General features: G+C 41.8%; 4 protein-coding genes across 4 annotated transcripts; 1 reads left to right on the top strand and 3 right to left on the bottom strand. All coding sequences in view use genetic code 11, as the record gives it.

Annotated features, from left to right (window-relative positions):
• Nucleotides 1-1,334: 1,334 nt before the first annotated feature.
• Nucleotides 1,335-6,148, bottom strand: EGR_07119 (Intraflagellar transport protein; the record flags this gene model as incomplete). The annotated part of the gene is made up of 9 exons (XM_024496368.1): nucleotides 1,335-1,640; nucleotides 2,290-2,394; nucleotides 2,464-2,899; nucleotides 3,166-3,332; nucleotides 3,625-3,801; nucleotides 4,132-4,320; nucleotides 4,767-5,189; nucleotides 5,793-5,854; nucleotides 6,103-6,148. 9 exons carry the CDS (start codon nucleotides 6,146-6,148, stop codon nucleotides 1,335-1,337), a joined length of 1,911 nt encoding a protein of 636 aa, XP_024349209.1.
• Nucleotides 6,149-8,561: 2,413 nt separating this feature from the next.
• EGR_07118 (hypothetical protein) lies at nucleotides 8,562-13,451 on the bottom strand (the record flags this gene model as incomplete). The annotated part of the gene is made up of 5 exons (XM_024496367.1): nucleotides 8,562-8,617; nucleotides 9,542-9,627; nucleotides 11,599-11,738; nucleotides 12,383-12,440; nucleotides 13,366-13,451. 5 exons carry the CDS (start codon nucleotides 13,449-13,451, stop codon nucleotides 8,562-8,564), a joined length of 426 nt encoding a protein of 141 aa, XP_024349208.1.
• Nucleotides 13,452-16,416: 2,965 nt separating this feature from the next.
• Nucleotides 16,417-22,325, bottom strand: EGR_07117 (hypothetical protein; the record flags this gene model as incomplete). The annotated part of the gene is made up of 7 exons (XM_024496366.1): nucleotides 16,417-16,594; nucleotides 16,655-16,808; nucleotides 18,009-18,084; nucleotides 19,586-19,650; nucleotides 19,855-19,935; nucleotides 21,015-21,150; nucleotides 22,317-22,325. 7 exons carry the CDS (start codon nucleotides 22,323-22,325, stop codon nucleotides 16,417-16,419), a joined length of 699 nt encoding a protein of 232 aa, XP_024349207.1.
• A 312-nt stretch (nucleotides 22,326-22,637) lies between these two features.
• On the top strand, nucleotides 22,638-25,884 carry EGR_07116 (hypothetical protein; the record flags this gene model as incomplete). Its single annotated transcript, XM_024496365.1, has 4 exons — nucleotides 22,638-23,045; nucleotides 23,702-23,778; nucleotides 25,280-25,371; nucleotides 25,868-25,884. 4 exons carry the CDS (start codon nucleotides 22,638-22,640, stop codon nucleotides 25,882-25,884), a joined length of 594 nt encoding a protein of 197 aa, XP_024349206.1.
• Nucleotides 25,885-26,351: the final 467 nt, after the last annotated feature.

The following is a 26,351-nucleotide window of genomic DNA, read 5'->3' as shown; positions in this document are numbered from 1 at the left end:
CGGAGGGCGCCTGCTGCGGAAGGTGGAGATTGTTGAATCGCACAATGGGGGGGGGGGAAAGGGAGACCATGTGAACCCCTCTCCTTTCCTCCAATTGCGTTCACATGTGACTTCTCAATCTGAAGCGCTAACTGATGGTAGGTGATTTTCTTCACGTGACGGACGCACGAAAATACAGCAGCAATAGTTTTTAGTCAACAAAATCGAGAAAACACATGACACATCGTTGGTGGGTGAGTTTGCATTAAATTTGTAGAGTTAATTTCCCATTTTTCTCTGACTGAATTTGATTAACGTAGTACCACAGTGCTCCATGGACTTGATCATATCTACTGTATCATAAAAGGACTTGTCTGGTAGGTGATGGCAACGGCTAGCCGGTGTTCAATTGTGAGCGTTGTGTGAAGGAGGAATTGCCTATAAAAACGACTTTTCTTAGGTCTCATTCTTCCAGCTTTTTTGTGCAGGCAGGAGCGCTTGAACCTGCTACTTTACAACTTGTCTATTACGTCGAAAGTACCAATTCTGAATGAAGGTGTCCGAAATGGCATTCGTCAACGACACTAAAGAGGAGGGAGGAGCGTTTCTTCCTGCGCTGCGCCCTATGAGCCGAAGGCGTTGGCAGACAGGCCCACTTCACTTTCCGTTGGTATACGTGGTCAGCGGCTCCACCAAAATCACTGTACTGGTGCCTCAAATGCTCGACTAGGTCCATTCACCACTACGAAGGACCCGCTCTGGGTTACCATCTGGAAGAATTGCATGGCACAGGAAGTAGGTCCTTTCAAAATTTTACACGCTTGGTGATGAAGGACCTTGTCATTGGTGACGTGAGTGATTAAATGATTTGGCTATTTCAAATCGACTGAAAAAGTCCTGCAAGAGAGGGGAGGGGGCCAAGCCGGTAGACCCCACGTGAATGCCGCGGTTTGGAAATGAAATACAAGCTTACATGTGATTTTCCATCTCCGGCCTCCCTCCTCTTCCGCCTCACTTAGTGTCTAAGGTCTAGAAAAGCAACCTATGTGAGGGGAGTCCAGAGGAGACAATGAAGGGGACTACCTCGAAACCCAGTTGACTTTTTATGACACGAATGATTAAAATCCAGGGAAAGTGGTATCAGAACCCTATTAAAATTCATTTTTCCTGGTTTTCATTGAACTGAAGGAAAAATGTAGCTAAAACGACGTCAAAGAGCTTGTATTTCAACTAACCCAATCAGTTCTTTTGCCTCTGGCAGGTGTGACTGACAGGCGAATGCCGAAAAGAGTAATCTTTCAACTTCCTCCCATTTTTATTCCAAATATTTTCAACCAACTCATCGAAGGTACACATCAAATTCCCACCGGTTTGACCTTGAGTGCGGCCTTGAGGGCTTCATTGTAATCCTTTAGGAGGCCTTGTGCCTTCTTAGTGGCTGGAGCAAAATCACAGGCAGCTCGTTTCTTCGCCACACTCTCTGCCAATGCGCGGCGGGTCTGTTCACTTGCCACCAATCGCTTCTCCAGCGAGCACAATTGAAGATGCGTCTCTTGGGCGTTCAGCTGCACCTCAACAGCTGTACACGCGTCTGTCAGTTGGGTAGTGAGGGTGGCGAGATTTTCCCGAGTCTCTCGCAGATGCTCCTGCTCCTGCATCAACTGGGAGAGGAGAATACGGTGGGAATCAGTCAAAATTAAAGACATTTTTTAGGGACTCTTGGTTTGCATGAACTGCTTGGCATATTTGTGGATGCGTTAATATTTCTGGAGGTATTGGTGCTCTTAATTATGCAAACTCTACAAATTATCGTAGGGTGGATTTCTGTCTGGATGGCGTGGCCTCTCAACCGTCCATACTGGCCTCCCAATTCTCTTCTGCCATACAGGTGTGACTTATCTAGACTCCTGAGAAGGCTTGGAGCGCTATTTTAGCAAAGATGTCAATGAAAGCAGCTGCCTGTCTTGATTAGCCAACTTTTACATCACTGAAGGGGACGGCCGTCACAGGCGGCTGGAGGGTTGTCAGAGTCACGACCACCTGACTACCCCTTCCTCAATCTCATATTTAGAAGGAACGTGAACGGGAATGAGTCGCCAATTTGTTCAACTATGCAATTTAGCTATGCGGGGCTCTTCAGTCTCTGCATGTTCCCCATCCGCTTCAGCTATATGGCTCTTCAGCCCCTTCCATAGCCTTCCGGCTCTTCTATGCCAACAATGGATTGCATTCGACGTTGGCACGGTTTGTCACAACGTCAGAGGAGACCCAAAACATCCGAAAATATGTGGTACCTTAAAAAGAACTTACAGATGCTTTTTTCTCCTCCGTGGCTTCGCCAACTGAGGTGAGGTCATTGAACTTCTTCAAATCGGCCTCCATTGAGGCGATATTCTTCTTCAGCGTCTGCAACTCCTAGTACCAAAAAGCAGTCAGTGTTTACTCGCTTCGGCGCAACAACTGGTTGACAGTCCTTTCTCTCACCTGAGTAATCTTCCCCTCCAACTGATCAATCTTCTGCAAATCTCTCTGCAATCTCGTTCTCTCGGCATCCAAAGCCTCTGCCGTGTTTGCCGACTTGCTCATCTCCCGTGTCTTGAACTTCAATTGATCCGCAACTGCCTCCACACCATTCCCACCACCACTGCTCCTCATTTCCATTGTCTGCTCTGTACTCACCACGTACTGTGCGCAGCGCTCCAGTGCGCGAACAATCTGATCCTCGGTTGAAGCCAATCCTTCGACCTCCTCGGCTCGCGCGGTCTCATAGGAGGTGAGGAAGGCTTCAATTTGAGCCTCGCGTCGTTGGAGCTCCCAAATCTTCTGTGTACGCTCGTTGGAACTGTCGTCTTTCAGTTGGGTGGTGAGTTGGTGCAGAGTGGACTCATCGGAACAAATCATTTCATTGAGTTCGCGGATTCTTTTGAAGGAGAAGATATGAGATTTGTACTACTTATTAGACCAGTGAATTATCAGTTACTACAACCTTCATTGCCGTCTCCATTCAAATCCGAAATGAAAAGAATTGTGGTCGAAGGAACCACCACGTCTATCCCCAGTTACGGGTAAAATTGGGGTACAAAAAACTCCACTAGATCGTCTGAAACGGGTATGTGAGATGCATTTCCATCTCCCCACTGTACCGGTACTACTGATACCCATATTAAGTAACGTAGACTGACATACTCTCTGTCCATATTCGCCGTCTCCCGATTGTCCTCCTTTACCTTGGCCAGTAGACGCTCCCGTTCAGCCTGAGGATCCTCCTTGTTGGCCTCTTCAGCTTGCAGTTGGTCCCTCTTAGCCTCTACCTCCCGCAGTTGGCCCAATATGCGCATTGCCTCTTGCTTGATCTGAAACGTGCTACTGAAATGATTTGAGTAGGGGTCATGGTTTCACGGGTAGCTTTTTAGTTAGTTATTTCTAGCGGGGGCGAGATAGATATGACCTATGGAAGTAATTTCTCAGATTAGATGCGTGAAATTGGAAATGGGCAAACACTTGAACAACCAATTTTATCGATAAGTTGGGAGTAAAAATATCAGCATTTTCAAGTCGTTTATTGGAAATTTATCGGGCACCTTTCTTCTTTGCAAAAAGAAACCACGAATCTAAGACTTTTTCATGTATTCCTGTCAAAGTCACCTTAGAAGTGGAGATATCAGTCTCCAGTTCACTTCGACGCGCGGACATTTGAGCGATTTTGTTCTGTCCGATGGTCAGTTGTTGAAGAAGGTGGTCGTTAAAATCGCGTAATTTCAGATAGGCTGCCTTCTGTTCGTCATTCATCTCCTCCACAACGCTCTCGGCGATCTTCTTTTCCTACAGAGTGTAGATAAGAAAAGAAGTTAGAAGAGAGCTGCTGTTGTCATTCAGTTTATTTTGGTCCTTACCTTCAGTGCTTTCAGAAAGCACTACTGAGATACTACCTACTTAATGATCTTGATAGAACTTTCAGACTCATATCAAAGTCAATAAATGACTTCTCTTCCGACTTTTTTAATATCAATTTTTTTTGCATTAAAAGTGAAGTTATTCTACATTCTGAATAATGAGTAAAGATTTAATCAACAGTGTGAATCATCATAAAGTGTCAATTGAATCAGGTGTACTTCAGTTCGCTTCCTGGTTTACCAACCAACCCTGGCCTACCTGCTCAATTTCCAATTCCAACGCTTTCAATTGAGCCTCCTTTTTCTTGCGCTCCTCGAAAAATCGCTCGAGCGTCATTTCTGCTCTCTCATTAGCGGCCTTCACATCTTCCCAGTCCAGTTCGATTGTGGAGATGTCGTGACCCAGAGTTGCCTTGTCGACCAGTGTGTTGTAATCGCCTAATTCACCCTCAAAATAAGGGAAGGAAACAACGATTTTATGGAAGTAACGATCGATGTATAAGGTGGTCAAATGGGGTATGTCTGAAGAGGGCAATGGCGCTGCATTGCCATATCCATCATCCATGCGTCAGCGCATCCATCATGTATGGAAATTCAGAAGAGTTGGGAGAATGGGGGACTATTGGAATTATCGTCTAATTCATGGTTCACTAATTTTATGAAGTACAGAAGCTAACAAAACCCCAAGTTTATTTACCAAATCCCAGAGTTAGACTCAATGCAACTAGGAAGAGGAAAACAAATAGTGAATTTAAGCCAAATCCTAGAACACAGAATGCTCAAAGATCTGAAATTCTCGACTTTTAGAATCAATTTTGTGCAGTTTAAATGCAAACAAAGAACCTAATCTCTCCAACCTGAAACAGAGAGCTGGAAAAGTGTTTAAAATTGCACCTGAAGTGCCCTCAACTCGGCTGCCAATGCCTCTGCCATCTTCTCGTACTGTACAAAGCTCTGCGCTTCCTTCTCCGCTTCTTCATGCTGCGCGACAATGATGTTCAACTCGCCGGTGATCGCGTTTATGTGGCCTCGAAGCACTCCAATAAAGTAGGCCCGATCCTCCACCTGTCGGCGCCAGCGTTGAGGCCCTTTTGGGGCAGTTTTAAGGCCCTGCGCAGTGATCGGCCGGTCTTCGATGCTCAGTTCAGTGTTAAGGGCGGAGGTACCGGAGGAGGAGCCGGCAGCGGCTGCAGTAGTGAGACGCTGGCGGAGGCCAGTGGTTAGTCGGGTGGCGGTGCCGACGGGGAGAGGTTGTCCGGTCGGTGGAAGTTTGGAGGTGCTAGGACGCATGGCTAGTGATGTTTGATGGTCTAGTGTCTAGAAAAAAACCAAAGGTAACGCTGAAATAATATAATGTGAACCCATTTCTGGAGAAGTTATTGACTATTTTCGAGGAAGTAGCTTAAGAAAGACTAAATGGAGCCTTTGACAAACGGTTGGAAAAAGACTTGAAGCCCAGCTTTCGACTCCGTACCTGAGGTGATGCCAAATTTGGAAAGAGAACTTGAGTGTAAATCCACTTAAAGTGCCTTTAGCAAATGTCTGGACGAAAATAATTAAGAATAGGCGGTTTTAGATAACTTCAAAAAGCGTACCGAAAAGTGGGTTGGAACTCCATTCACCTAGAGCTGACTTTGTTGACTGAAGTTGCCATGAGGAAGGTGCTAAATAAGCGATGGCGAGAGGTTGAATAGCTGCGGGTGGGACCAACTAACAGATGTCTGATGCAGTATGAGTGATTTGAGACCAAAAAATTAAAAATTAGTGGCAATATTTTAGAGGAATGAATGATGGGCTGGGGCTTATTGAATCAAAACTGAGGATGAAACGCAGGGCATGAAGAAGGAACATGAAGTGGTTTGAAGTTGACGGAAAACTAGACAGTTGCACTCAACCCTTTTAGTAATTTATAAGATTGACGCTCCAGGACACAGCAATAGAAATGCTTGAGTCGCCTTCTAACTCGTGAGATTCCCCAGAAACTGGAGGAAAGAAGGTGATATAAGAGCATCGAGAAACCTTCCAGCAATGAGAAGGGTCTAAACGCCGGGTATTGGCACAATATAAGCATGAAATTTGGGAAATGAATGATGAAGAGATACGAAGGTGCATTAGTGACATTGCGCATACAAAAAAAATGATATATTAAAAACTAGCCAGACGAAATTGATACTTATTGATTTCAGAACAACTTATAAAGTCGTTACTAGGTCCTACATGTTGAGCGCACCGAAGCTGGGCTGTGGAATCTGATTAGTATAAACGCCACAGTGCATTATAATTACAATCATTCTGCTCATTTCTAAAAGCAGAAAGTCACACCTACAGATAGTCAATAAATTTGGACCAAATAAATGAGCTAGAGGAAGTCGTAGATTTCTTCAAAGGTGAAACAGCGATGGAAATTTGGTTAACGAGCAATAAGTTGGTAACTATAAATTATGTTTTATAGAAAAAAAAACAACATTTTTTAAGCGTCATACCTGTTTGGGCGTTGTGCTGACAAATATTTGATGTTAGAAGGTGTGTGAAATATTATGAAGCGTAAAATTTTGCCCACAAACAGATGTAATGTGCACATTAAGTCAAATTAGTTGCCTCTAAATAAATAGTAATTAGCTACTTGTTTAACTTTCATTTCTGGCACAGATGACAATCAGCTCTCGACCACTGCATCTTAACCGGGTAGGCTGGCCTTTGGTCCATGCCAGTAGCCCCAATACGAGCTGAAAGCTTCATGTCACTGCATTGGCGGAATAAAAGAGCAAAGCCTACTTTAAAGGTCATCTTTTCTGATCTCAAGCATTAAGTGATAAGCCTTATTAAGGCAAAGGAAGTGAGCACGATGCGTATAGGAGAATTAGTGGCGACCCGCGACAAAAAGGCTAAATATGACGTCCATTTTCGGTAGCTACCCCAGTTCCATGGTCTTCAGGAAAGATATTACCTATGGAAGTGACAATAGCTCTAATTTGCCTAAAAAAGTGCTGCTACAGAGCTGTTTATCATTTCTGTATAAAAATATAAGTTATGTGGAAATGAGATACCTCAACCACTCCAGTACTAGCTGGATAGAACTCAGATGGATTTAACTTGGCACCCCTGATTTAAAACAACGTAGCAAGTAGAAACAGGCGCGAAATTTCACCTATTCATTTGCTACATGACTTTGCCCTAAGACTAATATTCCTGTGGCTACGCGCGATGGCCAACATATTCCCTGTCCCTGAATCAACTTCTCATGCAAGACGGAACTCCTGACTTGGTAGAATTGCTAAGAGGGATCAGTGACGCTGAGGTCAAATATCTTTTTAGTTGCATAAAGTTTGATAACTGATACGACTGACTCGTGAGTGTTGTAACGTCTAAAACAGAGATTAACCGAGAAAAGCACATGGAGGTGTACTCAAAAATTTTAAATATTAAATATTTGTTTGAATTCCGAATTTGGTAAGGAGTTTTCTTTGAGACTCCGCGAATGTGCCTTCGTTTGGTGGACTGGTATTCAGACTGCGCCATTGTTGTTTAAAGCCTCGGTTTTGTAAGAAAGTCACTTGGGATATACCTGCGTCACGCAGCTGGGCCCGCGCTCCTAGCCAGCATCCCCTCCTCTTCTGCAGGTCACCAATACGTATTCCGTTTTAGTATTATGACCACACTGGCCTCAGAAAATGTCGGGCAGCTTCAATGAGAACATGTGCAAGTGCTAGCAAAAGTTAGCCTGAAAGGATTAAAACAAATAACAAGTCGCGAAAATGAAGACTTAATAGCAAAACAATTGGCTTAGCTTTTTTGACCTATCTTGTTTGTTTAATTTTAAAGCCCTTACAATAAATATTAAATTAAAAGCGATTTTTTAAAGTTTTTTATTATTATTTTTGCCTTATGTCTTAATTTTGTTTATACGCACAAATTTTAAAGGGCTTCATGCCACTCAGCCTCCGCGGCAAAAGTGACATTGACCTTCAGCGTGTACTGAGTCTGTGGTCTAACGATAACTAATGAGCATTTTAACACTTTATTAGTGCAAGAAAATGTACCCAGTGCCAGAATTCTTCGAAAAAAACGTTAGTGTTTGATGAGAGGACTATCAATTTATCTATTATAACGCTGTTTACAGTTTCATTCTTTTTTTGATGATTTTTCCCCAAATTTTCAATGGATGGAGCCTCACTTATGCTTCATACACTGACTGGAATGTATTCTTGCCGAAATCATGAAGGTCACAGTTAGTTTTGCTGAAACTAAAGTTGTTGTTCCGTGCGGTGACGGAGGTATTCTTATCAGAGCATTGGCCGAAATGGCTGTTTGTCGATTCCGGAAATCGGCTGGATCCGCATTTACCGTGAGTGTACGCCTAAATCCATGTTTTACAAAGTTGAATAATTTATAATAATTTGCTTTGCACATGTTTTTTTGCTTTTGGTACCACTGGTGAGTTATTTGCTCCGTCTCTATGACCAAAATATGTTTCTAAAATGGGTGATATACTTAAAACATAAGCTGTTCTCAGATGTTTTGAAGGCAATTTTTACAGCAGTTGTGTTATTTATGTTGCTTTGTTCTAAATAAATTATTTGCATACACTAGATATACTCTTTAGCAACAGCTGTATTTTTCGCATTATTGTTTGATAATTTTTATGGGATACCCGATTGTTATAGGCATATTTAATGACAAGTAAATATTTCAAAATGGTAATTGATTTTTGAGAGGTTCAATTTTGATCTGATGTTTTTTTTGACCTTTCAAGTTTTATTATGATGAGTAGTGTTTAGACACCAAATTTTTATTTTAAGATCTCAAAAATCAATTGCTGTGGGATGAAGATGAAATTTCCTTTCTGTATCGCATGCCCTAATAGTTAATTTGTTTGGAATGAAAGCATTCATTATCTTGCATAATTATCGTAAGTATGACCTTGTAGGGGTTTTTGTAAATAAATAATTTAAAGTGTCCATCCTGTAAAAAACTGAATGCCCACATGTATTGACATCGCTTCAACAATTTCGAGGGTGTATTTTGTTGCAAACCCAAGCCTTGTTCGGCCATTTTTAAAGAGGATCTACAGTCCCGCTTAAGCGTTTAAACTTCTTAACAAACTCGATCCCATTCTAATAGGAAAAAACCCATAACTTTTGCTAACTTTCGATTAGAATAGAATGACGTTTTCGAATTAAGCCGACCATGACTTTGTGGGAGCTCTTAGAAGTGCGCCTTCCAAGTCTTCCTCTTTTTCGCCTTCTTGACCATCTCTTTTGCAATCACTGTATCAGGCATGAAATTGCCCCATTGTATTGTGATTGGTTGCAGTTGAGGAGCTGCCGAATCCTGCACCACTGCTACTCAGTCACGTACACCCAATGGGGGAAGTGGGGTAGAGAAGGGGCGGTTGACTACTCCTTTTAGGGGTGGAAAAGGAGGTGACAAAGATGCATTTTTGACTTGCCTGATCTCTATCTTGCATCACCCTGTGCCTTACCTTTGTCTTTTAATCAAACAATAGCCAAGGTGAAACCCCCATTTTAGGTGCCTCTTGTTAACTCGTTACTCAAATAACTGATTTTTTAGTAATTTATTTGTTCTGCAATCAAATATTTCACGATAGATCCAAATAAGTAGCTGTCATTCCTTATCCTCTCCTTTCCACCTGTCTCCTAAAAAATTACCAGTTAAAAGTGTGATAACGTCCCGATTCGTGTTTCTTTTTTGCATTGGTAAAAGGTCAATCTTTAATACTGAAGCTTTGGTTAATCTAAAAAAAAGTTCCGGTTGTTGTGTACCTAATTCTCACGGTGAATGACGGAGGCTGCGTTTAGTCAGATTTCCAGTGCATAATTTGTTTTGCTCCCAGTTCCATGGGCGCCTTTTCTTCCCTCTTAACAAGGATCAAGAAGTAATCTCTTAATCAGAGTTAATTTGACGAAAAAAATGCTTACATTATTACTGTCAATCACTATTTAGTCAAGGGACACTCGTTTCTTGTTCCTTCTTCTGGCGATCCATCCACTGATATGATATGGCCGTCTTCTAGCAGACTTCGAAATTTTAGGTTTGTTTGAGCAAATCGGTTCAGCTCTTCAACACTATCGGTTGTCTACTGTTGGCACTTCTCTTTGGGTCCAAAAATTTATCTGGTCTACAACTAATTCGTCTTTTTTGTTCACTTTTCGCTACTCATCTTCCCTCTCATCCTAGATTAAGGATCACCGTTGAGTCAAAGTGACATTAACTCCGTCAAAATTGCCATAATTGACACTCTAGCCTAGTCATTCACCACTTGTACTGTCGCATCACTCCTTTAAACTTTAGTAGTTAGGGCACACCTTCCATCGTTCCGTCGATGTCCCGCCTTTTCAAATCCAGCCTCCCAAATTCCAGGCGAGGCGGCGGAGAGGGTGAATGGAGGTGGGGGAAAATAAGATATAGATGCAACTTTACTAGGGCCTAATTTGACATAAATTTAAAGAAATGGTTTAGTTTACCTAAATTTTGTGTTTTTTCTCCAACCCTTTTTTATCTAAACGAGAGGTGTGTTTTAACCACCTTCATTACGATCGGCAATTTGGATAGACCACACTAAGATTGGTAGCCTGGGTTCCATGCCCTCTGTAGGCATTACGCATTTTGAAGCAGGCAGCGGAGTTTCTGAATAACCTCCCAGGAAACAGCCTTCTTCTATTCGTTGCCCATCTTCATCGAGAAAATCTAAATGGGTGCCTCAATAATCCCTTCACTTTATGCGGTAGTTTTTTTCATCAAGAAGAAAAGGGGGCAAGGGCAAACCCATTTTCCAAGCCTGACGATATTGTTGTCTGCAAATGGGGTCAGAATGTGGACCTCTTTTGGATCCTCATTTGGGTGTTTCCACTCGCCTTCCAGCAGATGGACATAGTTCACCACCCGGATGGGCGGGGGAAAAGGAGAGGGAGAATTTAGCAGCAAACCACGATTATTTAGTGCAATTAAATGAGATAAAAGTGGTTTTTTAACAAGATTTTGCATATAAACACAGGTATTGCGCCCAACTCGTACTAGGGGTCTCAGTCAAGTCGATACCCCTTTTGGAAGGTCTTTAAACTATATACTACAAGGGAGGAGACTTGGCGGGTTTTCTTAATAGCACACGAAGTAAAGCTTGGCAAATAGCTTTTTTTTGGGAGAATAACTTGTATGAAATGGCGCAGCTCACGATGATTCCCATGACGGCCTTTCCTGAGGTAGCCCCTCCCCCCTTTTCCCGAAAACAAACTGCTATTTCTTGAATTTCTGCTAGATTATACGAACTCTTCTATGGTTGAATATGCAGGAAATGACTAACGTGCTGCTTAAAAGAGAAAAAAAAACATCAAAAAGCGGATATTTTGACCGTTTTCTTTGCTAGAAAAAAGCGGCTTCCGCCCTAACTGTACTTTTGTGGAAGGTCATTGGCCTTTAGTGCCCCTAGAATCACTGCCAGATGCGGAAGGACAAATCGTTTTTCTCCTTTTCGGGTTGATTACAGCCTATAGTTCTGGGCAAACTCTTGAACGCTTCCTTGACATTTTAACGGCTTTTAATTTTCTCTAGGAGGCGCATATACTACTTACTGCTTTTGAAAGTAGTTTTATTTGACTTTTTTACTGTCGTGATTTTAAAACCACTTTATCCGCTTGGAGATGAAGTTTATCATCTGTCGAATCATTGATAGGCTTTATCCTCACGAGAAAGCACTAGACCATCTTACCTACCGAATTTATCAGCTAATGAGTTGGCAGTCCTTGCTTTTCCTCCCCAGGTTAAGTCCAATGTGCCAAGATTTCGGGTAATTTGAAAATTGAACCTCTTTTCTTTCTTTTGGTAAAAAGCCGTAGTTCCTTGTAATTTCTGCAATTAGGGAGGTTATACTATTGGGCCAACAGGAACTGCGATTCTGGTGCGTTCTTTGTTTTTTTTTCTCCTACCTAAAGGCAGCATCAGCAAAGAATTGGTGCCCTTAAGAAGGGGAAAGTCTGCTCTCTGTTTGGGTCCTCAAGCAAGGAGAGGAATGATTATAACAAAACGTCTTTGCGGTTGGGAGATGGTGTGAAAAATAAGGATAGACTCTTGTCTCTTCTCTGATCAAATTTGTATAAAGCCTCTACCCCTTCCATCATAAGCGGGGTGAAAGGGGCCCCAAAAGGGGGTAAAAAGGACCAACCCCCCCCAGAACTGTCACTTACACCATGCACACATTTTGGGAAGGAGGTCATGCCCTGCAAGGTCGCTTCAAGGTCGGATCACGATATTTTAACCTAGTCCAATATCCCTTAGGCAGGCAAGGTTACCCCGTTCTTCTCTCACCCTATTCGACTACCCAAGTCCTCTTCTTTGGGTTTGCAAAGCCCCGAAAAGGTAACAATCCTTACTTAGAAATCTCACATAATGGCGTAGATGCACCCTCTGACGAGGCAACACCTCCCATGAAGGTACACATCATCTAAACTTTCCTCTTTTTCGACAGACTAATTTTGGTTCTCTTTTCCCCTTACTTTAATAAGTAAATTATAAAATTCTGCTGCAACCCAAATCTTGTGGGAAAAGCCTTGTCTGAAGAATCGGGCACATACACACACAGGGCAGGGGTGTATTGTTCCCAACGCCTTATTGTCGTTTCATTGTCTACTCGCTACGGAAACGATCCCGCCTGTCCCGTTTGACAGAAAGATACCTCTGCTGCTGCTTTAACTCTTTTTTTTCCCAAGCATCATGTCCTCTTTTTTTCTGTTAAAGAATTCTGCATAATTTATCCCTCTTTTGTTTGAGGTGGTGGAGGGAGGGAGCCACTGTTACGTCTTCTTTGTTTGCATCATTGACGAAAGGGGAGTGTTTCCAAGGTGATGTAAATAAGTACTTTTAAGGTTAAATAATTCAAAACATTTCCTCTAGAAATAGATAAGTTTGCTTACTTGTTTTCTGTTCTCCTCTTTATGACATGACGACTTGACTCTAGAAGCGATAGACTTGGCTCTAGCCACCTCCGATTTGGTCCTTCCCCATTCCCCCCCCCCCTACCGTAATTCTTATCTGTTCACCTTGCCTCCCATGTGGTTGTCCAGCTTCGAGAAGAAAATAAAAGATTAGGGAGCACATTTTCCCTTTGTTCCGCCCCCCTGCGCCCACCACTCACTACCCATGGGAAATACGAGGCCTTTCAACACCTTCTGATTAGGTGGAAAGACTTGGCTTCTCCCGGAGGCGGTTTGCCTTGTGTATGGAAAAGACCCCAACCAATATTGTCTAACCTTTAGCAGATCATTAGGTCACAGTGAGCGAATCTGTCTGCATTGTACCAGTCTTCGAGGCATAAAGGGGTGAGTGCTCTAGTGGATTGTCCGATGGTACCCAATTATATGTCCGTTTACTTAACTTTGGAATGCAAAAGCTACCTCAGGTCACTCAGTCAGCTAGTCAGTAAGAAAAATGGGCCCGACATTGCCACAGGCAGACAGAACCTAAGAAGGAGTTGGAAGACTTTGAAGTTCCCCTCCCATCTGCTAATGCTTTCTCATATTCACTCTCAATTGCCTCATCGCTTGAGTAAATTAGGCGACGGACCATTTAAAATTGCGCCTCCTGCAACTTCGACAACCAGTTTTGGTGCCCTTGCAACCGCGTAGCTGTCTGCACTCCTTAATGGATGTTAGTCTTCACCAATTCTTCCTGCTTGAGCAAAATAACCGCAACCAGCTTTACTGGAAATCAGACTAACGTTTTTTGAGCCTATGATATTTCCAGATAAGGAGAATGAAAGCCATTTACCTCTTCCAGCGAAAAATTCCAAGTTGCATGATGATGCGGATGGTGGTGGTGCAAGTAACTTTAGGGAGGATTTAAAATGTGCAAAGTTCGCCTGTCAACACGACTTTTTCTCCCACCGATATAAACACACTCCTTTCCCTCCCTTACACCGCACATCCCTAAGGCAAAATAGTTGTTACCGTCAACTACACGCAGCCATAAATTTCCCTGCCCTGTAAAAAATCCTGTTGACCTTTTCCAGCTGTTTTTAGGCGAAAATTTTTTGTATCTTTAATCACCTCTTGGTAAAACAAAGTTAGCCCTAAATAACTCGTTTCATAAAGTGCTGCGCCATATCCGAAACTTCGATAAAATCTTGATTTCCTTACAACCTGAATTCAAGTCCCGCGCCCCGTGATATGATTGGCCCAATATTGACCAATAAAAACAGTGGAAATCAAGTGGGATTTTTTACGTACCACCATTTCTCCAACAGTTGGAGTTTTATGTCATGGGGGCCATTGTCCACATGAGGCCACTTTTATAAACACAAATGACTTGTCCCTTTTTTGGCTCCCCTATTTTTGGGGTGCATAATCGACTGTGATGGTTTTAACGGTTCTAACCCACTCTCCTGCAATTTCATGTTTATGCGCGCGTTTTGTGGCCAGTTTGGCATTTCAGGCACCAGTTAATGTGCATTCAAATGCCAAAATTATATGACTCTAATGTTTTTTTTACGCTTGGCATTGCTTCACCTAGCGACGGAATACTACCAAACAACTTGATTGCAAATTCCCCAAGAAAAAAATTTTAATGCCTTCTGAGACTTTTTTAACGATTTGTAAAAAGAATTTTGCATTTTGAACCATATTTTCGTGATTACATGGTGAGGGAAGAAAAAAAATTGAAGCGGGGCTCTTATCAACACCATCACCATTCTCCTCCCATAAAGGCAAAAAATTGTTTTTTTTTTTGTTTACAAAACAAGGAAATCAGAAATAAATCAGAATTTCATTTTGTCTATTGTCTATGAAACTGCGCAAAGATGGTCAAAACTTTTTTGCGTTCGTTTTGTGCCCAGTAGAGGGCGAATTATAATTTTGCCTACTGGGGGCATAACCGAATGGTTTGATTTCCTATTTCTCCCCCCGAAAGCTTCTCCCCTGGAATGTTGATACTATCTCTAGACATGGTCCTTAACTATCCTCTTTGAAAGGGTGTCGTGAAGATCAAAGTTCTTCTTATTCGTGCATAAGTGATCAATTCGAAGGAGTCGGCTTTGTGTCCGCTGTGTCCTAGTCCTCCCTGTAGACGCTATAAAGTACAGGAATCTGGAGGGCAGGACTGTTGATAGAGGTAACCTGAATGGTACGACACAAAAAGCTTCCTTATAGTCCCTCTTCCGCGTTGGCCATCACAAAGTACTCAATAACTTCAAATTCACGTAGAAATTAAGAATGGGGTTCAAACACGGGTCTTATTATCGAGGCGGCAAGATTCGTCATCCTCGTTGGCCACGATTTTGCCCTCCCCGTAAAGTAGACTTTTGAGATTCACCGACTGTTTGACGCCCTGTCATCTGCTTGATTTCGACTTAGCTACGGAGACTAGGAGGAGCGATATAACCTCCATAACGGGCGTTTTCGAAGACTTCCAACTGGATGTGGCTTCATTTGTGCATCTCCACCGCATTGAAGTCGTGATGAGGGGGGTTGCCATTGATGCTTCCTCCGGTGTCCATAGCAGACGCTTTTTTCTTCAATCCTTTGGTTATTTATTCATCGTTTGCCCATTTTAATCCACTTTACCCACCGCTGTCACTGGTTCAGTGCCTTAGGTCATCTTCCACATTGGCTGCTATGAAACGTGTCAACACCGGGTGAAGCGATTTACTGTCAGGGGGAGAATTTGGTACCAGCCGGGAGGCATTACCGTTAGAGATGGTGGTGTCGGTCCTAGAGACAGGAAAGTTCACACAGTTTTACTACACTATGCTGGAAAATGCTGTTCTGCAGTAGTTGTCATTTTGACAAAGTCTCCCCTCTTGATGGAAAAATTGCGCTATTTTCTTTAGTCAGTAAAATCACACGCTGTAGGGAACTGGTCAAATAAACTTACCTCCCATTCCGACACGTTTCGTGGCCTTACTGACATATATTGGCAGTTTGAGGTCAGAGTTATCAGGTGTCAAATTTGGGGTTGTCAACGCTATCTACCAAAATCAATAGATTGCCCATTTCAGTGTTCGTAATATATCGCAAAAATTGAAATTTTATTTAGCTTTTTCCGTATGAAAAAGGAGGGAAAAAATTTAGAAGGGAAAAATGGCCTCATTTTGGATAAGCTATTATAACTTTCGATTTTGTTGTTTAGGGTTTGTGTGGGTCTCATTTTAGTCAAACTTTACCCCTTTTTGACAAAAATATATTTTTTCTTCATATTTGCTAGTCTAAGTTACCGGATATTAACTTCTTTTGAAGGCCTTGCTCACAGAAAACCTGGTGGTTCTATACATGCGATCTGTCCTGTTTCAAAGGAGTCGAGTTCTCCACAAAATTCTTATTTGTAACCACAAAACAACCCACTGAAGCAAAAAATTTATTACTGAAGGGAAGTAAAGGCCCTAAATGCATAGCACCGCAGTCTTTGCGTCTCTTAACTATGGGGAGATGGGGAGTTTGCGCGCCTTTTTGGCTTGTTCAGCTCTGATGACCGGTGTGTCATCCAGACAGTTCAACGAAATGAGTTAAAGGGGCAAAGAAAGGGCAGTCGAGTTACTAAATCACTGAAGTTCCCAGATTTGAACTTTTTGGAAACTGACCTTCTTTTTTACAAGAAAGGGGCTTTTTTTGAATAACTGACTAATCAATTGCGGAGAAGGAAGAAAACATACTAAAGTTATCCATTTAAACCAATAAAATGAAACACGGGAATCATACACATGCCTTAACAAGTATTTACTAAGAAGACATACTTTAAATTTTTTTGGAAAGCTGATTATTGCCAAATCGTAAACCTACTCGATCCTCCAATAGTTAACCGATCCGTGCACCCCAATCGGCTGTTCTGATTGGTTGAGACGGCGGACATTCATTAAGGTTTTTAAATAAAAAACTGCGAGTTTATTTCTTTTTTTTCTAAGTGTTGATTCCACTACGGAAAAAGGCTTCCTTTCTATTAAAAGAATTTTAAATTTGTTTAAATACTGTAACCGAGTTAGAGCCATGTTGCTAAGGCACACGGGTAACGCAGAGTGACAAAAAAGCCGACAAATTTTTTGACATTGTCTTTCAAATTTGGAGTGACAGTCCTCGTTTTGTTAAAAATGCCTTTTCTGCTGCCGAAATGAAAAAAAAAGTGTTCGGCTCTATTGCATTTTTGCGAACTTGTCCTTCATTTTGCCAGGTGTTACAGCAATACCCCTCTGTTGAAATTTTGCCTCTTTTATTGCTAACCGGACGAAGCACTCTGCTCCTGGGCAAAGGAGTCAAATTTCGGTGGATGTTGGAGGAAGGAAGGGGGAGTCAAAGTTACCCTTACTGATCCTTGCGCCCCTTTTTAAGCCAATTCCGAGAAAACCGACTCATTTTATTATTATTTTTTCACTGATAACATGACGACTAGTTAATTTGGGTAATACATAAATTACTGGAAGAGACAGACCTCCTACACAAGCTCATTACGTATTTATGCCTTTCCTGTCCCTCAAGCGACAGGTGACTTGGTATTAGGCAGAGCTGAACTATTAAGGTGTCTCGGGAGGAAAGTTGTTTCCATTTGGTAGCCAACAGGAGATGCAAGCAGACGGAGGGGAATTTTGACCTCATAAATATACAGAGTGGTAAAAAAATGGCTCAAATAAACAATTTTAGCCGTTTAAGCACCAAAAAATGAGGAAAAGGTGGGAAAAATGAAGGGACTGTTGAGCGAATTCGGTGCTTTTCCTTCTTTGCCGAGTAAAGTGTCTATGAAATTAGATGATTACACGGTCAGTTAATTATTTGTCAAAAAATGCCTTTTTTGGATTGTTGACTAAAGTTGGTGCCTTCTCTTGTAGACAAAGTTTGAAGATAGGCACTCCAAATATCCCCTTATCACAGACGCATTTCAAGTCTCTCCGAATTTTCGTAATCGTCGAAGGGGTGGATGCCAATCTTGATGCAATAGAGCCCCATTTTAATGACTGGTGCGAAATTGGTGGGATTCCATGAAAGAGACGTCAACCTTTCCTCCTTACTTATCCGTATAGAACAGATCGTAGAGGATGGAGAAAGCGTCCCTTTACTCTTCTCTCTATAAGCCGAATCCATCTTTACCTCCGTCAAGCCTTTGAATTGCACCCTTTGTGTAGTTTGGGGCCGTCATTGCACATACTTTTTTCCTTCACCAGAAGCGGCTCATTCAAAGCCGAAAACATAAATCCATGTTTATCTGGTAATATCAGGAACACCTTTCAACGTCAATAGTTGTCAGATTTGAGGGGCAAGGTCTGATGAAGTTCCTCCGGAATTTCGCTCGATCCCTTATCCACTAACAACTCATTTATTTTAAAAGTACTTGTGCCCGATTAAACCAGAAAAAAAAGACAAAATTGAGATTTATTCGAAATAAATGCTTCAATGTCACCCGGTTGATTCACCTCCTAACTTTCCAATTCTTTTACTTCTCAAAATTGTTTGAAGTGGGCAGAAAACTTGATTTACACGGGAATGGAGGAGATGCGGGTTTCGGAGCGGTCCCGCCTTTTGTGGGTCATGCGAGAACACACATTTTTCCATTTCAAGTAACACAGAAAATAAGACGATTAAAAGTCTCAGCTAGCAATTAGACCTCCATCATTGTACCTCACTCTTATCTCGCTCTTGGAAGAACTAAAAAGAAAAAAGTGCGTTGTAAATTAGGTTAGAACTAGCCTTTGGAAAGGTGAAGAATTGAGAAGGAACTAAAAAAAGAAACTGCCCTGCTCCCTCCTCCCTCGCTCCTCAATTTTCTCCGCTCCCGCCCTCCGCCCGCCTCATTTCATCACTGGGTTTTGACCTCCCTTCGGTGTAATCCTCTATCTTTGAGAAAATTTAATTAACTAATAAATTCCGCGATTTCTTTGATGTATTAAAGAGAGGGAGAAATTTGGCAGTCTGAAAGGTGAAAAGAGTTGTCCCTATCACCTCACAGCCCTTTCGTTTCATTTGCAAATCCTACCCACCAATTGAATTCCACTGCCTTTGAAAGCACAGAAGTTAACTGTTCTTTTTAATCCTGGAAGTGATGAAGCGAGAGCGAGTTGAAGAGAGAGAGCGAAAGAGCACAAATAAGGAGGCAGCGATGAATAATTAATGACTTTTCAAAGCGTTGGAATATCTTCACTTCCTCTTGTTGGTTTCATCATCGAGTCTGTCGACTTTTGTTTCCCCTGCAGTTTTGCCTGCTTCTAGAGGAGAGAAAGACAAGGCTGGGGAAAAGATGTTTAAATTTTTTTGTAGGCCTTTTGATTCCTTATTTTTTTTCACCCCCTCACGGGCTGATGAATGTGACTGCCACGAAGAAAGGTGGGATGCGTTTTGAGAGAGGGAGCGCTGGAGTGTCATTTCATTGGGGATTTTTTTGAATAAAAAGGACAGTTTTTGACATTTCTGGTCGAGGTGTTGAAAATTTTGACAATAAATTTTTAAATTCCTTGCTTTCTCAATCAGACTGCGTCATGCGCATATGGAGTTGAACCTTTGAATGCTGTGTTTTATCCATGAACTCCTTAAATGTTAAGGAAAGCAAAGGAAGGAGGTCACACTTCTTGTTTTGGTTGATCAGAGCATCATTTTAAATTATTTTGCTCTCACGAACCCTGATTCTGTACAACCAGCCGGGTTTGTTGATTCAGCGACTGCTAGAAGAGCAACCCCGGAAAGGTTTATGTAGTCCGGTCTCCGACTCCTTGAGTTTCAAAACCTTTTTACCATTCTTTCTGCAGTTTTGAAAGACCCAAACCTTCTAGGAAGTTTTAAATTTCTCCCTTTTTGTTCTTTCAGTTCAAAATAAAACAGTAAATCCTCGTCTCCTCAAACTGTCCGACAAAATCACGGATTAAGTTTAAGGCGAGAAAATTTACTTAATGGCAAGAATAAATACGTGCGTTTTAAACCCCAAAATTTAAACATTTTAAATGTTTTTTTAAACTTGGAAGGTTTGGAACTAAAAGTTACTTAACTAGCAGATGTTTAGGTACCTGAAGCGCCTCGATACATAGTATTTTCCCCTCTTTGTGTGCATTTTTGTTCCCTCCAAGTAAATACATCAATTTTGACGCCTTAAATTAGGCGGGTTAAAATAACATGACTTAATTGGAGCTTTTCTGACCTCCAATCGAAAAAGAGGAACATTCATACATCTTTGGGTCATGAACTGGTGTTGATGTGACCTTACATCTTGTCAAGTTCCTTACCGGAGTAATCGAAAGACGGAGACTTCATTCGCCGATGAGTATGAGCAAACAAAGGACGGATGTGTAATTAGAGCATGGACGGCTCAATTCTAACGATTTAAAAGTAACTTAAATGGCCTTGACCCTACCAGTGATTGTAAGCGTGCATGGGGTGCGTCCTCGTCTCCTATTTGTCAGCGGAGCAAACTTGACGAAAACTCTAAAAGCGAAATCTTTTCATTGTCTGGAGAATTAGCTTCCGAGAAGATAAAATTCCCAGTATTTTAAACCGGAATTTTATTGTTCTAGCCTTCTAGATACCCCATAGTGCGATTGTTTTGTGTCATTAGAAAAGCATGTCATTCTCCTGTCTAAGATATGTCTAACTTTTATGGGCAACTTGTTTATTCGGTTATAAATTGCAGGAGTCTTATAAAGCACAAATGTGGCGCAAGATTATTTTACCTCCACGAGAAATTTTGGCAGAAGTCCACATTAACTACCGTAATTGTAGAACCTGATGTAGTTCAACGGCTTTAACTCCCTTTTATTTGGCCGCGACGCAATACCAACCTTACGAGTGTCCCCCGCAGCCTTGGAACCGGGGTGAAGTTGGTTCGCTAAGCATATCTGCTCCTTAGTGGCTATACTTAGAGGATTGACAAGAGATTCGCAAGTCCACAAAGTTGTCTTAGGCTGTTTCAGGTGGGAGTCTCCACCGATATCCCGGGAAACACTTCTTTCCACCTCCACAATTTACACGCTAGAAAGGAATTTCCTTGTCCAGGTTAAGAATTTTAGAATGCATAAGGTTGAAATTCCAGTAAAACAGCTTTGCTTGACTGTAGAATTTCCTCCCCTTCTGTACTACAAACAAATATGTTGTGCTACCGGCGCAAATCCACCGAGAGTCGTGTTAAGATAAGTGAAGCATGAAAGACAGTGAAGAAACAATTGATTCTTACAAATAGCATGTCCTACGCCAAAAAATGTGAATTCCTTCCTTTTTGAAGACTTGTTACTCTTCAGAGTACGTGATGCGCTGAAGGAAGGTCGAGGAAGGCATAACGTATTCATTCGTTGGGGGAATTCCCAAGTCACCTACTGATAGAAAATAAAAAGTTTTTTGCCCAAATGAGCAAAAAGATAATAAGCTCATAGAATAGGAGGAGCGCGGGTTGTTTTTTCTCTGCCCATCTGAAAAAAATGGGCCTTTTTAGCAACTGAGATTTTGTTATTTCAGAGACCCAAGAGAGTTGCTCGTTTAAGCGACTCTTTTACGCATGAATAAGATAACGACGAGTCTCAAAATGGGAAAGATGGTAAAGAAATGTACACCTTACAAAAGTTTGACGAATTTTTTTTTTATTACACCTACTCATCAGTGTCCGGTAAAAATCCCACGTTGCTTATGCCTGTAATGCCTTGAAATATCCCCTAATGAAGAAATGAATGAGTTAACTGCGTTCTCTCTGGTAAAAAAACAAAGTTTTTCTCAAAACTTGCTACTTTCATTGTAAAACGGTGGCAAAATTCCTAAATAAATATGAAAATTATCAGCCAATCAGACACTCTGCCTTCTACTAATCAGTCCGCGATTTTTTGCAATTGGAGCGCTGATACCCCGTTTCCTAAAAAAAGATTTTTTGGCAAGTGAATTTCGACAAGTCATTAAATAAAACCGTTAAAATGTATCTGAGGGCTAACCGCCAACAAATAAATACTACCTTCTCCCTAGATTAAAGAGTAAAAAACCCTCGTAAATTTTTTGTTTATTATGCGCCGTCTCTTAGGGCGCGAGAAGTAAATTAGCTGAGCTATTCCCCACAACAACCTTAGAAGCCAAATACTAAAGACAAGTTTTATAAATCGCTGGCTAGGGTGATAGATCCTCAGTTCATGAATTTCCTGGAGAAGCGCTGTCTGTGGGCTGGGCCGGAGTCTTCAACAGGACAGCTGATACCTCAAATCCAAGTAACTACTCAAAAATTTCAAAATATCAGAAATACCAGGTAGATGTAAACTATTTTGTAGGGCAACCTTTTGAAAAAAGGGGAGAATATTTTTAGGTTACTTTAAGGAGGGACCTTCACTCCTACAACTTATTGGACCCGCCATTTCCCCCCTCCATTCCGTGGACTTACGCAACCCCCAAACATCAATGTTTCATAGGGGGCCATGCCATAGAATCCATCTCCATCCAACCGAGGTGCGGCCTCAACTTTGCCTCAAAGGCATTCCGAAACAGAAAGAGGAATTTGGTTTACCTCCTCCATCAGGTTGCCACAATGTGACTAGGGTGGATGGGTGGGTTGTTAATCTGAAAGGGAGATCTGTAATTGATGATTGGAGGCCGTTAAGGTGTTTTGAAACCGCGGTGTATGAATTACTGGTGGATGGAGGGATTAGATTGATGGATGGGTAAATGAGGGTTGAAGGAGGCAAAAAAGATTTGACAAGGAAAACTAGCCAGTTTTTTGTCTCCTTGGAGGGATGAACTAACCTCAATATTACTCTAGGAGTTTACTAATCACGTTATTTTTGGTTTTTGTAAACAAGAATTTTGGGTTAATCTGAGGCCAAACTAGATGACCATTCTTCTGGCGGTTAATTTGAAAAGGAAGCAACTGCTAAAAATCAACCCCCAAAAATCAAGAGATACACAGAATTGGTTTAAAGAGAGAATATCCAAAGGTGGTTTGTCACTTGTCACTAAACAGATTCCTCGAGGAAGTGCCCTGCCCCAAGGCTCAGACTCGGCTCTAACAGGTCCAGTGGCAATGATGGATGCAGAGGCATTGTCGGAGTCAATGACGGAGGCGTCCGAGGCGACATCTGCTGTGGTTCACGCAGTCGGTGAGATGGAGGCCCGATTAACCCGCCAACGTCATCCCACTGCCACTCTCTTCATTGTGGAGGCTTTAACCCTCGCCCGGGATGGTGGTATCCTCGACTGGGATGATCGTGTTCGTGATGTGTTGGATGATAGGGAATTGGTGAGTTGTTAAACAGCAATTTCTCCTCATTTGCCGTATCACGAGTGCTTAAGACGTGAGTAGCCTACACAAAGGTGGAGTGAAGAAGCAGCAACTTTCACTCCCTAAACTGAAGTCGTATTTTTCCCCCAAATGGCACAGTAAAGTGCAAAGTCAGATGTTGTGTCAAAAAGGGGGCAGTTTTGGGAATGGGGTAAAAATAAACCCTCAAAAAGATTTTTAAAATGGCCCAAGAGCGAGATTTTCCTTACTGCATAAAGTAGCCTTGCAGTTTGGTCAATGGATTCTATTGTAAGCAGAAAATGGGCGACATTTTGCAGTGAGCCCAAACAATGGAGCCCAGGTTTAGGTTGTGAGTGCTGATGGGAAGCAGTGAATCAATTTGTACTGTGGGAGCAGTCTATTGAATGGATCTGCAGAATTGACCAGCAATAATCTCCTGCTAAATCCGGTGAGTTTGAGGTACAAAAACTCAGGACGTAATAACATTGGTTTTCAGAAGATTAATGAAGAAAAAAGACCAAAATTTGATTTGAGAAGCTAGAAGGTGGGGAGAGGAAATTATTTTTTCCTTGGTCAAAGCCTAATTACAATATGGAGAGATTTCAGAGGTCAAGGCGGCTGTAACGGAAAGTCCTACTTAATATACCTAGTAGTATACAGTCCAGTTCAAAGTCAGACGGTTATGTGAGTCAAAACAATTATTATTATTTTCTTCAGTAAATATAAAAAAGTGAGATATCATTTTCTTTCTAAAAGCTGTAAATTTGTTTGCAAAATCCTAACCTAAATGGTGACTTGAAGGTGATAATGTCATCCCTCTTCCCCGCCCCCTCCACCAAAGGGGTTCATTTTCCCCAAAATCTGACAGATTAATTAACAAAAGGTATATTTTTTAACAAACCAAATAGAAATGCCTTTTTCGTTCTTTTGTCAAAGTGGAGAGGTGTTTGTAAGCATGGTTGGTGCCTGTGATGTCTACTGAGTGATAAGTGCTGAAGTGGTCTCACAAAAATCGCCGCAAATAAGCGTTTTTTTAAAGAAGAAGACCTTTTCTTTCACCAAAAGAAGGAGCATCAAAGTGTAAAGCAAAGGTTTTGTGAAGATGTTTGTTTTTATTTTCTTCCCCTGTTAAATTGACCATCCACATGGCTTTGGCGAACGAAAAACGGACTACAATTTATCCAACCAAATTATATAGCCGATTTCGGGAAAAGACTTCGTCGAATTTAGTCAAAAGCCATTTATTTTGGCAAAGGTAGAGCGATTAACAGTGTGGCGGGAAAAAAAAACGGTTCGACAAAACAATGCAATGGTTAAAATTAGATACCAGTTGTTGACTCAGAGGTGATTTTTTCCGTCACAAATCCTCTAAGCAGATCCACCGATTCCCAGACGCCTAGCACAAAGTAATCAAAAGAAAATTTTGTGAAATATATTTTTCTTGCAAAAGAAGACACATGCGTGGCACCTCGGGACTTCCTTGAATACGAAAGGAGGCATGACATTAGGGCGGAACATGTACTGCCAACTTACAGATAGGCTTGAGGTCAGCCCAAGCGGTAAAGGTTCGATGGCAGAGCCCTAAGTGATCCCGCTACCAAAACCGAGGTTTGAACAAACGGGCAACGTATCGCAGTACGAAGATATTGTCACGTATGGGTGACAGATCATGTAAACCTGAATTTAAGCTTAAAGAAAAGCAAAAATTGCAAAAGAAACTTGTGCGACTCTTAGGGAAAATAAGAAAAAGATTTAGACTTGTCATAATTTATAAGTGGGGCATGGAAATGCGTGGAGGCCGCAGAGATCGCCTTCACTCGTTTAGCTGGAAAGAGGCGAGTTTAAACAGATCGCGGTAGAAGTGCCTCCACCAAACAAGGGACAGTGCGCTTGTTAATAACCACTATTGTTTCTAAAATGGACAGTATTTTGGACAGAGTGATGGATAAATTGACGCAGAAGTTTATAGAATGGATGCGTGTGAGGTGGGACCCCTGTTAATAAAATGGGAGTCACTTAGCAGCCATAAGTAGTGGATACAGTAGTATGTAGGGGCCGTGGTGAGCCAATTAGAGAAAATTCTTCCATATTTTGGTTCCATCTACTTAAAAAATTGCTTAACCGGGAACAAGCTTATTTTTTCTTCGTCGAAAAATAGCTTGATAATCTCCGAATGGCAACGATGTCAAGATCTTCCGCGTAAAACGTTTTTAAGTTGATTTAAACAAAAGCAAACTGGAGGCTTTACCACCTTTTAATTGTCCAATTAGTTATGAAAAATTCTGGCTTAAAGTAACCATCTTTGAGTGCATTAACTCACCAAGTTAGGTGAAATTCCAAATTTCATGACCCAGTCCTCTCTCCCTCTCCTCCACACCCTCCTCTCCCTTTCTCCCTCCCTCCCTCTAGCCTTTGAAGGTACGAGAGCAGTAAGGTGGAAATGAATAATAAATAAGCATAGTTTTCCGGAAAATAACTACGAAAGAAGCGCTTATTTGCAGTAGAGTGGGTTGTAAGGTGCGAGTATTAACGCCTAAACGGTGATGTTTTGGGATGCTTCAGGGGCAAATGTCCGATGGAATTCCATAGAGGTGCTACCGCTAACTGGGAGAAAAGGACAGATTAACTGGAAAGCTTACGAACGAGGATATAATTTCCCAAAGGAACTTATTACAGGGGTGACGAAATTTATTCCAACACATCGTGGCTTTTACAATGCGCGCATTTAATAGAGGCGATTTAAAGTGGCCAAAAACCACATTATTCCATTAGCACGTGCCATTCTACTGTGTTGTGTTTTATTTTTCTAAAATTTTAAGTGTTTGTTTTGCAGTAATGTTGGCTAAAGCTTAAAGGCGCGACTTGCGCTCGTCTGACAGACTTACGAGCCAAGTTTTAATTAGGTTGCCAGGCTGCGGAAGCACGACAGGAGAATAAACTACCGTCTCGAAATGCTTTAGGGGATTTGACTGTGTCAACAAACTAGGTTCTTGAGTGCCTCCCTCTCCTGATTATGTCGAGGAGTGGAGCGGAGGAACATTAAGAACGCTTTAACTTTGAGTGATTAACCAGGAAAGTCGGACATTGCGACACGCCCTCTTCAATGGATTGATAAGTGACTTGAAATGAGGTGGAGGTGGATATCCCTCCACAACCCACTCACTAAAACAGGCTTCACTTCATCCCGAAAAACTCTGCCTGCTTTGTGTGTGGATACGGCGAATTGGCAACCGAGTTGGTCGACAAGAATCACTGACTTGCTAAACAGTCAAACATTTGCTACAACCATTTATCTGGTGGATG

Source organism: Echinococcus granulosus, assembly GCF_000524195.1.
Source record: "Echinococcus granulosus chromosome Unknown EG_S00070, whole genome shotgun sequence".
Lineage (NCBI taxonomy): Eukaryota > Metazoa > Platyhelminthes > Cestoda > Cyclophyllidea > Taeniidae > Echinococcus > Echinococcus granulosus.
The sequence above is the reverse complement of the archived record's forward strand: the minus strand, read 5'-3'. Positions and strand labels throughout refer to the sequence as shown.